The sequence below is a fragment of the Chlorocebus sabaeus genome, chromosome 22 (genome assembly GCF_047675955.1).
Source record: "Chlorocebus sabaeus isolate Y175 chromosome 22, mChlSab1.0.hap1, whole genome shotgun sequence".
NCBI classification, from domain to species: domain Eukaryota; kingdom Metazoa; phylum Chordata; class Mammalia; order Primates; family Cercopithecidae; genus Chlorocebus; species Chlorocebus sabaeus.
In genome coordinates, this window is record NC_132925.1 from 89,166,353 (window position 1) to 89,179,362 (window position 13,010).

General features: G+C 54.4%; 1 protein-coding gene across 4 annotated transcripts in view; it reads right to left on the reverse strand.

The window, feature by feature from the left end:
• MAPKAPK3 (MAPK activated protein kinase 3) overlaps positions 1 to 12,462 on the reverse strand; it is a 32,908-nt gene extending 20,446 nt beyond the window's left edge. Inside the window, exons 1-2 of one of the 4 annotated variants that reach the window (XM_007984374.3) lie at positions 12,341 to 12,462; positions 11,769 to 12,039 (exon numbers count right to left, since the gene is read on the reverse strand). In XM_007984374.3, coding sequence (XP_007982565.1) covers positions 11,769 to 11,987 — 219 coding nt within the window. In that variant the 5' untranslated portion in view covers positions 11,988 to 12,039; positions 12,341 to 12,462. Of the gene's footprint in view, positions 1 to 11,768; positions 12,040 to 12,176 lie in introns of all 4 variants that reach the window. The other 3 variants (XM_007984373.3, XM_007984372.3, XM_007984375.3) reach the window with 3 other exon arrangements.
• Positions 12,463 to 13,010: the final 548 nt, after the last annotated feature.

Consider the following 13,010-nt stretch of genomic DNA (forward strand, 5'->3'; position numbering starts at 1 on the left):
AGGTCACAGGAAATGGTCTCATATCCTCAGAGGTGCACGGCCAGACTGGGCTCTTCAAAGATGGACCAAGAACCTTGAGTCCATGAATCCTGTTTAGCTGTGAAAGGCTCAATAAGAAAGGGGAAGACCCTCCAGGGTGGAGAGGGTGGCTGATCTCAGGGGAGGGACCCTGGGGAATGGGAACCAAGACTGAAAGGATGGAGACCCCCAACAGGGAACTCACCCAGCTTTCAAGCTTGGTCAACTACAGGAGGGGGCCCATCTTCACTTCTGTGTGGAAGCCCCCTACTCTCCCAGGTAGCAGACACCTTTACACCCCTCGATAACTCCTCGCATCCTTTTGAACAATATCCCTTCTGCAAAGTGTGTGACCATGGCCAGTCCTTTTACCTTCCTAAACCCCAGCTTGCATCTGTGAACTGGGTACCCACTCTCCTCCCACATGGCACCTGTGTTACAGGTGGGGAGAGACCCAGAGACAGCTATGGCCTCCTCCCCTCCCCTAGAGGTTCTACAGTGAGAAAGTGGCAGGATCAGAACTCCCTCTGCCCTTGACGGGTGTGGAATCCCAGCATTCTGCCCACGGCCTTCCCACAGAGGGCTGGGGGAGGCCGCAGAGACCACTTGTGAGCCCCCTGAGTACATACTCAGATCTAGGTTCTGGTATCTTCCTTTAACTTCAAAGAGGAAAAGGGGATTTTTCTATCAAAATCAGCTACATAATCTGTGAAACTTTACCCTGGTTCTATTTCTTCTATGACAGTGTAAAAATAGGACATTTTCATCATAAGACTGGAACATTTTAGCAAACACAAGTGTTTTGTTGTAATCTCAGAAACAATGTCCCATCAGCGGTCTCTCTTCATGAAGAGACTCCACAGCAGCTATGAAATATGTGCCCCCAACTGGCCAGTTGTGTGGCAGTGATGCCCACATAGCTGCCACAGGGTTACAAATGGCCATAGAACCCACCCTAACAGGGGTGGCCAGGGCAAGTGAGGTCATGCCTAGGTGACCCATGCTGAAGCACTCAGCAGCTCAGGCCTCTGGTCAGCTCTGGAGAGAGGGGACCCAACACCCTCCAGCTTTCAGAAGAATGACAGCTGGTCTCCCTCACCCGGAGGAGATGTCACAGAGATGACAAAGGAATCAGAAGTGGGCGTGAGGAGATGCACTGGCTCACCCCCAGAGGCATGGCACAGAGGCCCTAGGGAACCTTCCATCCCCACCCCCGACACCGACCTTCTATCTCATATCTGCTCAGCATCTCTCCCTCATCCTTTGGCTTCATTCACGTCTCTGCAGCTCGCCACACAGGCCTGGGTGAGCACAGGCAGCCATCGCTCTCCTCAGGCTCCTCCCAGGGGTAACAGGAGCACTGGCCATCCAGGCTTCCAGTCTCCCTTGGTCCCTGGCCCCTCTCCCCTCCTGCTCATGCTCAACCAAGGCATTGACACCCAGCTGGCTCCCAGAAGGCTTTCCTAGTCTCTGATCACACCATGGAGCCATAGCTAAGAGGAAGAGGGGGAGGCCCTGCCCTCTAGGGGACCAGGGTGGTGGCCTGGCAGCTCTGAGGGACACTGCCTGTTCCTGCCATGAGACTAGGTGGCAGTGACTCACTCCCCCTCCTGGGCCTGCCTAGGGTAAGGACACACCCTGGTACTGGTTCAGCCTGACTCAAGCACTTAATTAGGCCATGAAGTACAGCAGAAGGGGTCCCCAAACCTGAGTCATAACCCCCAGAGCTCCTGAGCCTGGCAGAATATAGCCCTTGCTGGTGGCATCACCATAGACAAATGTTCCTCCTGACAACACCATTTGCTGACTGGTGTGGGAGAGGCATCCTGGGGCACTCTCTGACCAGTCTCTATGCTGTCTATCTACTTGCAAGATCAGCCCCAGCAGTGGGCAAGGCAGGCCCCCCTGACCTGCCTGCTTCCCTGGTACTGCCGATGATCATTGCCCACCTAACATGTCTTCACAACCAAAATGGAGGCCTTTGCCAAGCAGAGCACCCAGGCCCTCATTTTTTTTTTTTTTTTTTTTTTTTTTTTTGAGATGGAGTTTCACTCTTGTCGCCCAGGCTAGAGTGCAATGGCGCAATCTCAGCTCACTGCAACCTCCACCTCCCAGGTTCAGGTGATTCTCCTGCCTCAGCCTCTCAAGTAGCTGGTATTAAAGGCGTGTGCCACCTCATCCAGCTAATTTTTCTATTTTTAGTAGAGACGGGGTTTCACCAGGCTGATCTCGAACTCCTGACTTCAGGTGATCCACCCGGCTCAGCCTCCCAAAGTGCTGGGATTACAGGTGTAAGCCAGCGCACCCGGCCCAGGCTCTCATTTTGCAGATGAGCAGACTGTGGCTCCCGATTCCCAGAGGAGCACACACGCAGGGAGGAATGGCTGAGCGCCAGGCCTGGGTTCCAGCACAGGGCCATGTCCATACTACGTGACCCTGGGTGAGTTACTCTGCTTTTCTGAACCTGTCTGCATCCATGGCATGGGGGTGATAATCCATTCTGATTCTGCCATGTTTGCGCCTGGCATGTAGGAGACACTCAGCAAGTGGGCACCCTTATTGCCATCCCCCAGCCCCCTGTGCCACTGCCTGCCAGAAAGCATGGAGAGGCCAATTCTTCTGCCACATCCTGAGAAGGGGGCTGTTAATGTTGGGTGAGCATCTTTGGATGAGCTATGGGTCTCTTGTGGAGGCTGAACCCTTACGAATGGGGCAATGAGTGTAGCAGCTCAAGGTCCTGGTCCCACAGGCCCCTGAATGTAGCCTCTGAGCCTTAGCAGGGCGAGGGCGGTCAGGTGCAGGGTGCCAGCTAGAGATTCTTGAGTGTTCACCCCAGCTAGTGCAGGTGTAGCTCACACTCAGTTATGCCCTCTGTAAAAATGGAAGCAGGTTGTACCTCACACCTTCAGCCCTCCCAGACTCCCACCAGCTCCTCTGGCTGGCTCTAAGGCTCTGACTCAGGTCAGATCTCAGCCCCATCTATACCTGACTGTGGCCAGGGAACCCTTGGGGGTCGTACTGTGCCTAGTCCCACACAATTGTCCCAAGCAGAAGTCTCAGACCATTGGGCCGTAAAAGGAGACCCAACAGTAGAGACTGCAGCTGAAGCTGACTTCACACAAGCCATGGGGGGGTGGCAGGGGACCTCCTCAGGTTACAGCTCAGCCCAAGAACTCCTGACTCCACTGTTCTGACTGCCAAGGCTGCTGACACCTGGTCAAGGCGGGTAGCAGGAGGGGACACTGTGAGTGGCATGGGTACAGCAGTCACTCCTTCCTTCCCCACCCCCACCCTCCCCTGGGGTGGGGGTGGGGGAGTGAGCTGCCTGCTGACCAGGATGAGTTCTCAGCACCTGACCTGGCCCTGCTCTGTCCTCCGCCTGCCCTCAGCCTGCTGGGCTGCAGAAAAGAGGCCATCAGGCCTGAAACACATGAGACAGGCAAACTGGCAAGGCCCAGGAGAGTGGGGACAGAGCAATAGCAGGAGAAACAGGTGGAAAAGGAGAAATGAGAGGGACGAGGAGGCAGAGAACAGAAAGATCGCTAGTGCCATGAGAAGGCAGCAAAGACAAAGCCCTATCCAAAGAAAAAGGCAACCCTAATCCCAAACTCGCCTCAAAAACAAAAGCAATCTTTCCGCATCTCTGGCCTGTCTAGTGCTGAAAGGGCCTCCTGAGGCTCCTTGTTCCCCAAACAGGAGCCTCGTGTTCCTGCTCTAAGCAAAACCTCCACGGTTCCCACACAGCAGGATTTTAATCACAATTGCACAGGGCCTAATCCACTTAGTTCCAAAAGGGCAGGAGGGTGGGGAAGAGACCAGGACCCAGAGCTCCCTTCACACCATTCTTTCCTGTCCCTCAAGGGGCTGGCTTCCCCAGATGCAGGGTGAACCCTCAAAAAAACCAATAATGTTTCACCAGCAAATGCACCCAGGCCACCCCAAATGAGAGCCCTGCCTTCTGAGAGTGTCTGCTGGCCTATGTTGTCTCATAGCATGAATGCAGGGATAGTAACAGTCACCGAGACTGGATCCTATTCCCCACCACATATTCAAACCCAGGGTTCAACTGCACCACAAAGATGACGGTTTTGCAAAAGATTATGAAACCGCGTTTAGTCCAAAGTCACTTAGAGAGAATGTCGCAGAAAACATTTTAAGCTGAGAGCACTGTTCCTCTCTCAACCCCAGGTGGGGCCTTTCATCTGGGACCACACAAGATGTCCAACAGATGGAGGGAGGGCAGTAGAACTAATGTTCTCCAGGGAAAACACCAGCGCTCACAGGAGCCATGGTCTCACTGCCCTGAGAGCAGCAGAGCCAGCTCTCCAGGAAGCGCTTGGTACACACTCTCACGGCACAGGTATGCTTGGAATGTCTCTCACCTAGGGATGTCCTCAGCTCTTGCCTGTGGGCCTTCACTATTAGACATGGCAGCCTGGAGCCAAGGGAGGCTGCGGGCTTACAGAGCCAGATGTTCCAACTGCTGCCTCCACCCAGGGGTCTTCCATGATAATGTCCCCAGTAGAGAAAGATGAGGGATCTAACTCCACCTCCCCAGGTGTGAAGCTCAGAAGAGATATAACAGACCTCTGTTGTAATGAAAACTGAGTCCTTCCCACATAGTCTGAACAACAGCCCAGGTGAGCCAGGAGTCCCTGCAGCACCCTCAGCAATGGTGCTCTACCCTTTAAAGCCCTACACAAATGCCTCTTCCTCCACAGATTCCTCTGGTCCTCCCTCAGCTTCCCAGGCTTTGTCAGGACTTTGACACCGGCCTGCTGAGGTCAACCACATCCTGCCAGAACACAGACCTGCGAGTGGGAAACTGGTACTCCACAGCAGGTACTGAATGTCTAAACCAGGCATGTTGTGACACACACGCACACACACATACACATACACACACACCCGTGCACACGCGCACACACGCACACAGGCACACACATACACCCTGTGCCTTCCTCTGTCATCCACATCCTTCTCAAACCAGAGGTCTGGATTAAACTGGCAACCTCTTCCAGGAAGCCTCTCCTAGCTGGCCCAGCCCAGATACAGTTTCCACTCGCCCACTCACCAGTCTGACTTCCTGCCCGTAGTGCTCTGGGCTCTGCTCAGCTCCACTTGTCTGAGACTCACAAGGCCTGGGAAAAGGCACATGACCTTTCTGAGGTAGCCTCCACAGTCATCATGGTCCTTGTGTGCTGGCCTCACGGGACTGCCACCTGTCCAATCACTGGCATAGAGTTCCATACAGTGAGGAGGACTGGGCAGATGTAGGCAGACACTGGCAGCAACACTCAGGGCCCAGCTGGGGCTGCCAGGGATCCCAGTGGAGCAGAGAGGACAATGCCAGCATCCCTCCAAGGGCCAAGTCTCAGAGACCCTCCTGTGTTCCCACAGACTTGCATAAGGAGTGAGATGATTTAGATGGTAGGACTCTGGCATCAAACTGCCTAGGCTCACAGCTCAGCCCTGCTACCCACTAGTTGTGCACTTTGGGCAAGTTGCTGACCTCTGAACCTCATCCATATAATGGGAGTGATAAGAGTTAGGTAAGATAACTCATGCTGTGCATCGTTGTGCACTGTGGACAGGACCTGCTGGGCAGAATGCTGTGAAAAACTGTTAGCCGTTTATGGGGGTATCAGAATCCACAGCACCAAGGCCTGAATCCTGGAGAGCTGGCATCAGCTCCTAGATGGGATGGGGAAAGATCCTAGAAGCCCCAGCAGAGGTGACCCTCAGAGTAGGCCGGTAGCACAGCTTCGAAAACAGTAAGCAAGGCCAGCCAGGCACGGTATGAACCATCTCAGAACAATCAACCTCTGCCTAAAATTCCACTATTTGCATTTTGTAGGGTTTGATGCCCTCCCCAGGATCTTCATGAAAAAGCAAATTGCCCATCCCTGGCAGTTAACACTCTGGCTCCTCAGATTCTTTCCTTCCAGGTAAGGAGCAGCGTTGGGAGAACGCAGGAGGCAGTGAAACTATTTTAAGGGACTCTGTTGTACAGGGCTGCCAGGCCCTCCATGTGCCTCCTGATTTGTTGACTCTAATGAGTGGCCCTGCAGAGGCTGATCTGACCGGTCTGGAGATGGTAGGTGAGGGATTGGTGGCTGCCAAATGAAGAAGGGCCTGGCTTGCCTGGAAGCTTCACCTGGCTTCAAATCCAGCTCAACAGCACTAGCCCCAACAGGCCAGCCTCACCCATGGAGCAGTGGGCACCATCCCCCCAGGAAGAGTGAGGCATCCAGGGTACTGGGCTCTGGATCCACTGCTTCCCAGTCTCTGCATCCATCATGTTCTATCTTCCTTTCGGCATTCTGGTTATACCCTCTGTCTACTCAGAGGTGCAGCCTGGACAGCAGGCAGTAGGCAGAAACGGCCTCATGAATGGGCATTTCCTTTCTCCCAGGAATTCCCCATGAGGTCTGTTGAGGCAGTGGAACTGTTAGATTCCAATAACAATGTGAATTCTCAGACTTTAGGAGAGGAGAAATAACATTTCTCTGTGGCTTATCTCTGAGCTGCAATCCAAGAACCCCTCTCCTGTGGAGAAGGTGTAACCTGGAAAAAGTCCAGCTCCTGATGCTCCTTCCAAAGCTCAGAGGGGCCAGAGCCTGGTTATTTTCATAAGCACTCATGAGTCCCTGATACATGCCAGGCCTTGGGCCCAGGTGCTATAAAGGTGCTTTGAGTCAAAGGGGAGTATTATGGCTTTAGGGGTCAAACAAAGAAGGTTCCATTGCCCCAAAGCCAGGAACTCTGGGCAGCTTCCTGGAAGAGGTGGCACTGGGGCTGAATCTTGACAGATGGGAAGAAAGTCTTCAGTGCTGGAGAAGGAAAGATGTCACCTAAGGTAGAAAAGGGAGGTGGGTTGGACTGCAGAGGCTTTGAATGCCACAATTAGAGGCTCAGAACATATACAGCCAAGTCCCCAAATCCCTGTGTAATCTCAAATCCCTGTGAGATCTCCTCCTGGTTTCCAGAGCTTAGTTTCCTGTCTGTCAGGAGAAATATGCCCTCTTCTGTGTTGTGCTTTGGGACATCACTGAGATCCCACATGCAGAGCAGCCTGGCTCACGGAAGCCAACTGGCATCAAGGGGAAGGAAACTATCCCAGAGAAGGCAGCTCCAGCAACCTCCCCAGATCCTGGGAACCAGAAGGAAGATGCCTGCTACAGAGACTTGACCCAGAGGACTCTGCAGGGGTCTCCTGGACATGTGGATCCACCACCCCACCACTCTACTCTCCTTAACAAAGAAGGGAAGAGGGCACTGGGAGCCCAGAAGAGCTTCCAACATGTTTTAGGGGTCAGAGGGGAAGAGCCCCCAGCCCCACAGTCCAGAACACAGGGGCAGGAAAGAAGACCCCACCATTATGTCTCTGTAAGGCCTTTTATTGCTTTTCTTTCTTTCAATTTTTGAGACAGGTCTCACTCTGTCACCCGGACTGGAGTACAGTGGCATGACCACAGCTCACTGCAGCCTCAAACCCCTAGGCTCAAGCAATCTTCCCACCTCAGCCTCTTGAGTAGCTGGGACTACAGGTGTGTGCCACCACACCTGGCTAATTTTTTTTTTTTTTTTTTCTGAGACACAGCCTCACTCTCTCACCCAGGCTAGAGTGTAGTGGCGTGATCTCGGCTCACAGCAACCTACGCCTCCCAGGTTCAAGCGATTCTCCTGCCTCAGCCTCCCCAGCAGCTGGGATTACAGGCGCTAGTCACTGTGTTCAGCTAATTTTTGTATTTTTAGTAGAGACACGGTTTCGCCAGGTTGGCCACGCTGGTCTCGAACTCTGGACTTCAAGTGATCCTCCCACCTTGGCCTCCCAAAGTGCTGGGATTACAGACATAAGCCATCATACCCAGCCCTAATTTTTTAATTTTGTATAGAGATAGGGGTCTTACTATGTTGCCAGGACTGGTCTTAAACTCCTGGACTCAAGTAATTCTCCTGCCTCAGCCTCCCAAAGTGCTGGGATTATAGGCACGAGCCACTGCACCCAGCCTATTGCTTTTATTTAGAGATACTAAGTGCCATGGTCACTTCTGCCTGCCAAGAGGCCAAAAACCACAAGAGGGCTGGGCAGGAAATCAGGAGGGGAGAAAATTATGGCCTCTGCTACACCCCCCACTTCAAGCCATGTGACTCACTTTGGGTCCCAATTTTCACATATACGATAAAGTTTGAGGGACTGGGTCTTGGATGTGGTGGGGTAACTGATTTGTGATAAATCTGCAGGGCTGTGCCCAGTTAAAGGGAAAGCTGAAGGGTACTAATTAACTAGTTAAGCCTGGGAGAGGGCACAAGCAAGAGGTCAGGAGAAACAGACACTGGAGGACTGCCTGGCCCATACACCCTCTCCAAGAAAGGCAGTCCTCCAGTTCCTGCCAAGAGGATAGCAATGAGTGCTCGGAGTAGAATGGAGTAGAATGGCTGCACTGGCAGCAGAAGGTAGCCTTGGGAGGGAGCCACTGAGTATGACTGAGGCCAAGATGAACCTAGCAGGTGGTCAGGGGCTAAGGGAAAGCAGAAGAGGCCCAGCTCCCTGGGAGGGAGGGACCTGTTCCTCTAGGGCCTCCACAGAATAGCAACAGTTACAGGGACAGTGGCCACAGCTCTTCCTGTTTCATGAGTATTTGCTGAGTTTCAGGCTTCCTGTTAAGCACTATCTGCCATCTTGCTGCAACAGAGTCAAGAGAATGAGCATGAGACAAATGGGCAGAGATGGCCTGAACAAGTTCAGGTTATAAAACAAGGACAGGCCAGCCTGGTAACCTGGGGCACATCACCAGGGAGGCAGAAAGACACAGAGCCCATAACTGTTGCCTACGCTGAGCTGGGGCAACTGGGGGGAGAGGGCTAGGCAGATGTAAGGAAAGGACTGTGATCCATCACGAGCTGGCTAAGTTCCCTGGGCCCAGGCCTGCCCATGTACTGAGGTCCCCAGGTCCTGGCCCTCCTGGGCAATGGGCAGAAGCTATAAGTGGGGAAGTGCCACCTTCCTCCTCATGGCCACAGCTACCACTCACAAGACAGGTAAAATGACTGTACCAGAGGTTGTGCTTAGCCCAATATTGGGAGATAGTAAATGCCTACTTAGCTGGGTAGTGACTTCTAGGCTTGGTCACTAGGGATACCAAGAACAGGAAGGTCCTGGAGTGGGAGCCACATCTAATCTATGTCCCCTTTGAGCGCCAATTTAGGGCCAGATCCTGAAGGTCCCACGCTAGTAGCCCCAGCCATGCTCACCCATAAAGGGGTACAGAGGGAAACTCACTCCAGGCCTGACCCAATTCCCAGTCCAGAACAAGGAGAGCACTGATGAGGTGCTATGGAAGTTCTTGCAGTCAGAAGTTACCCCAAGTAACTCATCAGACATAGCATCTATGGGGAAGGGGTTAAGTCCAGCCTTACTTATAACTGGCACTGTGTGGGCCTACAAATTCTCATCTCCCACCCCAACCCTGACTCACCCACAGCATCTGGACACCACAGGGGCTGGTCAGAGCTCAGTCTTGGCCCACAGGGCCAAAGCCTTGGTATTAAGAAGTGGGTCTCTGGCCTCAATCCCTCACCACCCAGACTGCCCTCAATCATAGCACAGGTGGAAGGGCTAAATGGTGCCCAGAGGGGGATGAAAACTCTCATTCCTCATCCCCTTATCCCCGTCTGCCCTCAGAATCCCCGTCTGCCCTCAGAAGAGTCACTTTTTCCCTAAAAGACTCAGAGAATCCCATTCCTGAGACTCTGAAAATCTCCCGCACCCCATTCGACTGCTGGGTTAGTGGGCAAAGAAGCTATACCTGGGGCCCAGCCCCACCAGCCCAACCCTGATCCTCTCCTAGAACCATCCGCATGATCCCCTCAAAGGCAATCTCGGAGACAACCTCCTCTGTTGGCCCTAGTGGTCCTGGGAAAGACACAGAGAGCTGGGCCCAGCTCCCTGCTCAGATGCTTTAAGATCCTGTGCTTTAAATAAGTCCTGTAACCTCTCCAGACCTGTATCAGGTCCTGTACCAAGTGCTTTAAACGTATAATCTCATTTCATCTTCACAACAACTCCTTATCTTTCCCCATGAATAGATGCAGAAACCTGGCTTCAAGAGTCTGGGATATCATCCAAGGTCATGAAACTGGCAAACACAGGATACCTATTAGCCATATCTAGAGGACTCTGCACTTGGACTCATAATTAAAAGTTGTGTAAAGGCCAGGTGCAGTGGCTCACACCTATAATCCCAGCACTTTGGGAGGCCGAGGCAGACAGATCACGAGGTCAAGAGATCGAGACCATTCTGGCCAATATGGTGAAACCCTGTCTCTATTAAAAATACAAAAAATTAGCTGGGCATGGTGGCACACACCTGCAGTACCAGCTACTTGGGAGGCTGAGGCAGGAAAATCACTTGAACCTGGGAGGTAGAGGTTGCAGTGAGCCAAGATCGTGCCACTGCACTCTAGCCTGGCAACAGAGCCAGAGACGGAGCTCCAGAGAGAGACGGAGTCTCAAAAAAAAAAACAACAAAAAAAAAATCTTGTAAAATGAGAAGGGCTGGCCGGGCATGGTGGCTCAGCCTGTAATCCCAGCACTTTGGGAGGCCGAGGCAGGCGGATCACAAGGTCAGGAGATCGAGACCACGGTGAAACCCCGTCTCTATTAAAAATACAAAAAATTAGCCGGGCGCTGTGGCGGGTGCCTGTAGTCCCAGCTACTCAGGAGGCTGAGGCAGGAGAATGGCGTGAACCCGGGAGGCGGAGCTTGCAGTGAGCCAAGATTGCGCCACTGCACTCCAGCTTGGGCGACAGAGCGAGACTCTGTCTCAAAAAAAAAAAAAAAAAAAATTGAGAAGGGCCTTTGCTGTACTTCTAGCCTCCAGGAGTCACTATCCCTGCCATGCTCTACCTATCTATTGGCACAAGCTACCGATGAGTAAAGACCCCAGAGATGACAGATTCAAGGGATTCTGGGTATGGGGTGTGGCCCAAGGCCCAGATGTATGCCTTAAGCTAGAACTAGGTACCCAACCCCCGCATCCCCCTGATCCCCACCATGCCACCTATATCAGCATGCCAGGTCTCCAGGGAGCCTATAGTCTGAGGTGGTTAGACGGCTGACCCGCCCTCTGCCCAGGAACCAGGGGTGGGTTGGACCAGGGCCTGTCCCTTTCAACATGGGACCAGTGACTCAACAGGAGTCCATCAGCAGCCTCTTGAGACTCCACAGGTGCAGTGGGCATCAGCCTTGTCTTCTGGCCAGCCCTGGGAGGCTCACACCACTCCAACCCAGACAGGCAGGGGCCACAGGGAAGAAGCAGCCCCACCCAAGCCTTGGTGAGGGCTCAGCTTCCAGCAAAGGGAAACAGATCCATTCCAGTCAGAGGAGCTTCACATGGAAGGGGCAGCCAAGCTGAACAAGAGACCCCCTTTGGGCCTGAACACATGGGTCCAGCCAGAACCCCAGAGTCAGGAGTCACCCCTTCCCTGCTTCCGGGTACAGCAGCTCTAGCCATACTGGCTCCACCCCTTGCTCACTGGGACACCCAAAGCTTAGCTAGACTACACTTCAGTTTCCCCATCTGTAAAGTAGGGAGGACCACGAGCCTGACCCTACAGGAGAGTATGAGGATGAAACATGTTGCTGAGCATAGGAAGCTTAGCAGGGGCGCTAGACATAGCTTCACCCACAGGCTTCCGCTGTGGACCCTCCAGGATAGCCCAGGCCTCAGTGAGGGCTCACTGACCTTCAGGGCACACTTCTGCCCAGTGCGCCGATGGAAGCACTCCAGCACCTTGCCGTTCACACCCAGGCCCAGCACCTGCTTGGACAACTGGTAGTCGTCGGTCACTGCGTACTTCTTGGGCTCCCGCCGCCCCCCCGGAGCACCGCCCAAGCCGGGTCCGCCGGGTGCAACTGACGGGGGCACAGGGCCCCCCTGCTCATCTGCTGTTTCACCATCCATGGCCCCCGCGGGGCGCTCAGAGGCGGCCCCAGCCTGGCGCTTCTATTGGCACCTGGGGGAAAGGGGAAGAGTGAGTCCAGCCCAGACTTTTCCAACACACCCCAGCTTTGGAGCCTCTGAACTGGGCTGGGCTGCTAGCCCGGGGCAAGCTGGGAGTGAGGGACGAACGGCCAGAGAGTACAGACTTGCCTCAGGGGGCGGTGGTCGCGCGGCCGGGTACAAGCGAGCGCCGCCCGGGCACGTGTCAAGAAGGGAAGGGGCCGGGCGCCTAATGGCCGCGAGGTCCCCGGAGGAGGCCGCAGAGGGGACCCAGGAAGGCGTACCTGGCGAGGGCGTACCTGGCGGCAACGCACCTTGCTGAGGCACCAGCGAGGGGCAGGGGCGGCGGTCGCGGGAGCTGGCGGCCGCGGAGCGCCCAGGGCCGAGAGTCGCGCTGCCGGCGCCCACGTGACCTCCCCCGCCCTCCACCCCCAGCTCCCTGCGCGTCATCCCAACTTGGGGCCCCGCTAGGTCAGCCTTAAAGGGCCAGGCGGGCCTCGACTGGGTCCCGCCCCCGAGCCGGAACAAAATAGGAGGCGTGGTTTCCCGAGGGGGCGGTAACTTCCTCGGTTTCCAGGGATACCCAGGGAGGCTCCTGCACTGGCAGTCCGCTACTGTGCGGGTCCCGGGTTTTATTCGCGACCTAGAACGTGACAGCGCAGGACGTCTTCTTTCTCTTGAAAGCTCTCCTTGAGTCAGGTGTTTGCTCTGCACGCTGCCAAGTGGCCCTCCAGTATGGCTTGCTAGGCTTCCGACTTGCCTAGTGGTGGCCAACCCTCAGAGTACTCAACTTTTTAATTTTTGCCAACATGCTGAGGGAAGTGGCATCTCGTCGTTGTTGAATTCGCCACTCTTTAGCCTCTGGTGGCTCTGGGCGTCTCCAGCACTGGCGACTGCCCCCTTTTGTGCAGCTCCCGCTTGACTCGTTGCTTCCCTTTGGTATATACAGCGTCCTGGGGACCAGAAATCCGAGTTGCCATTTAG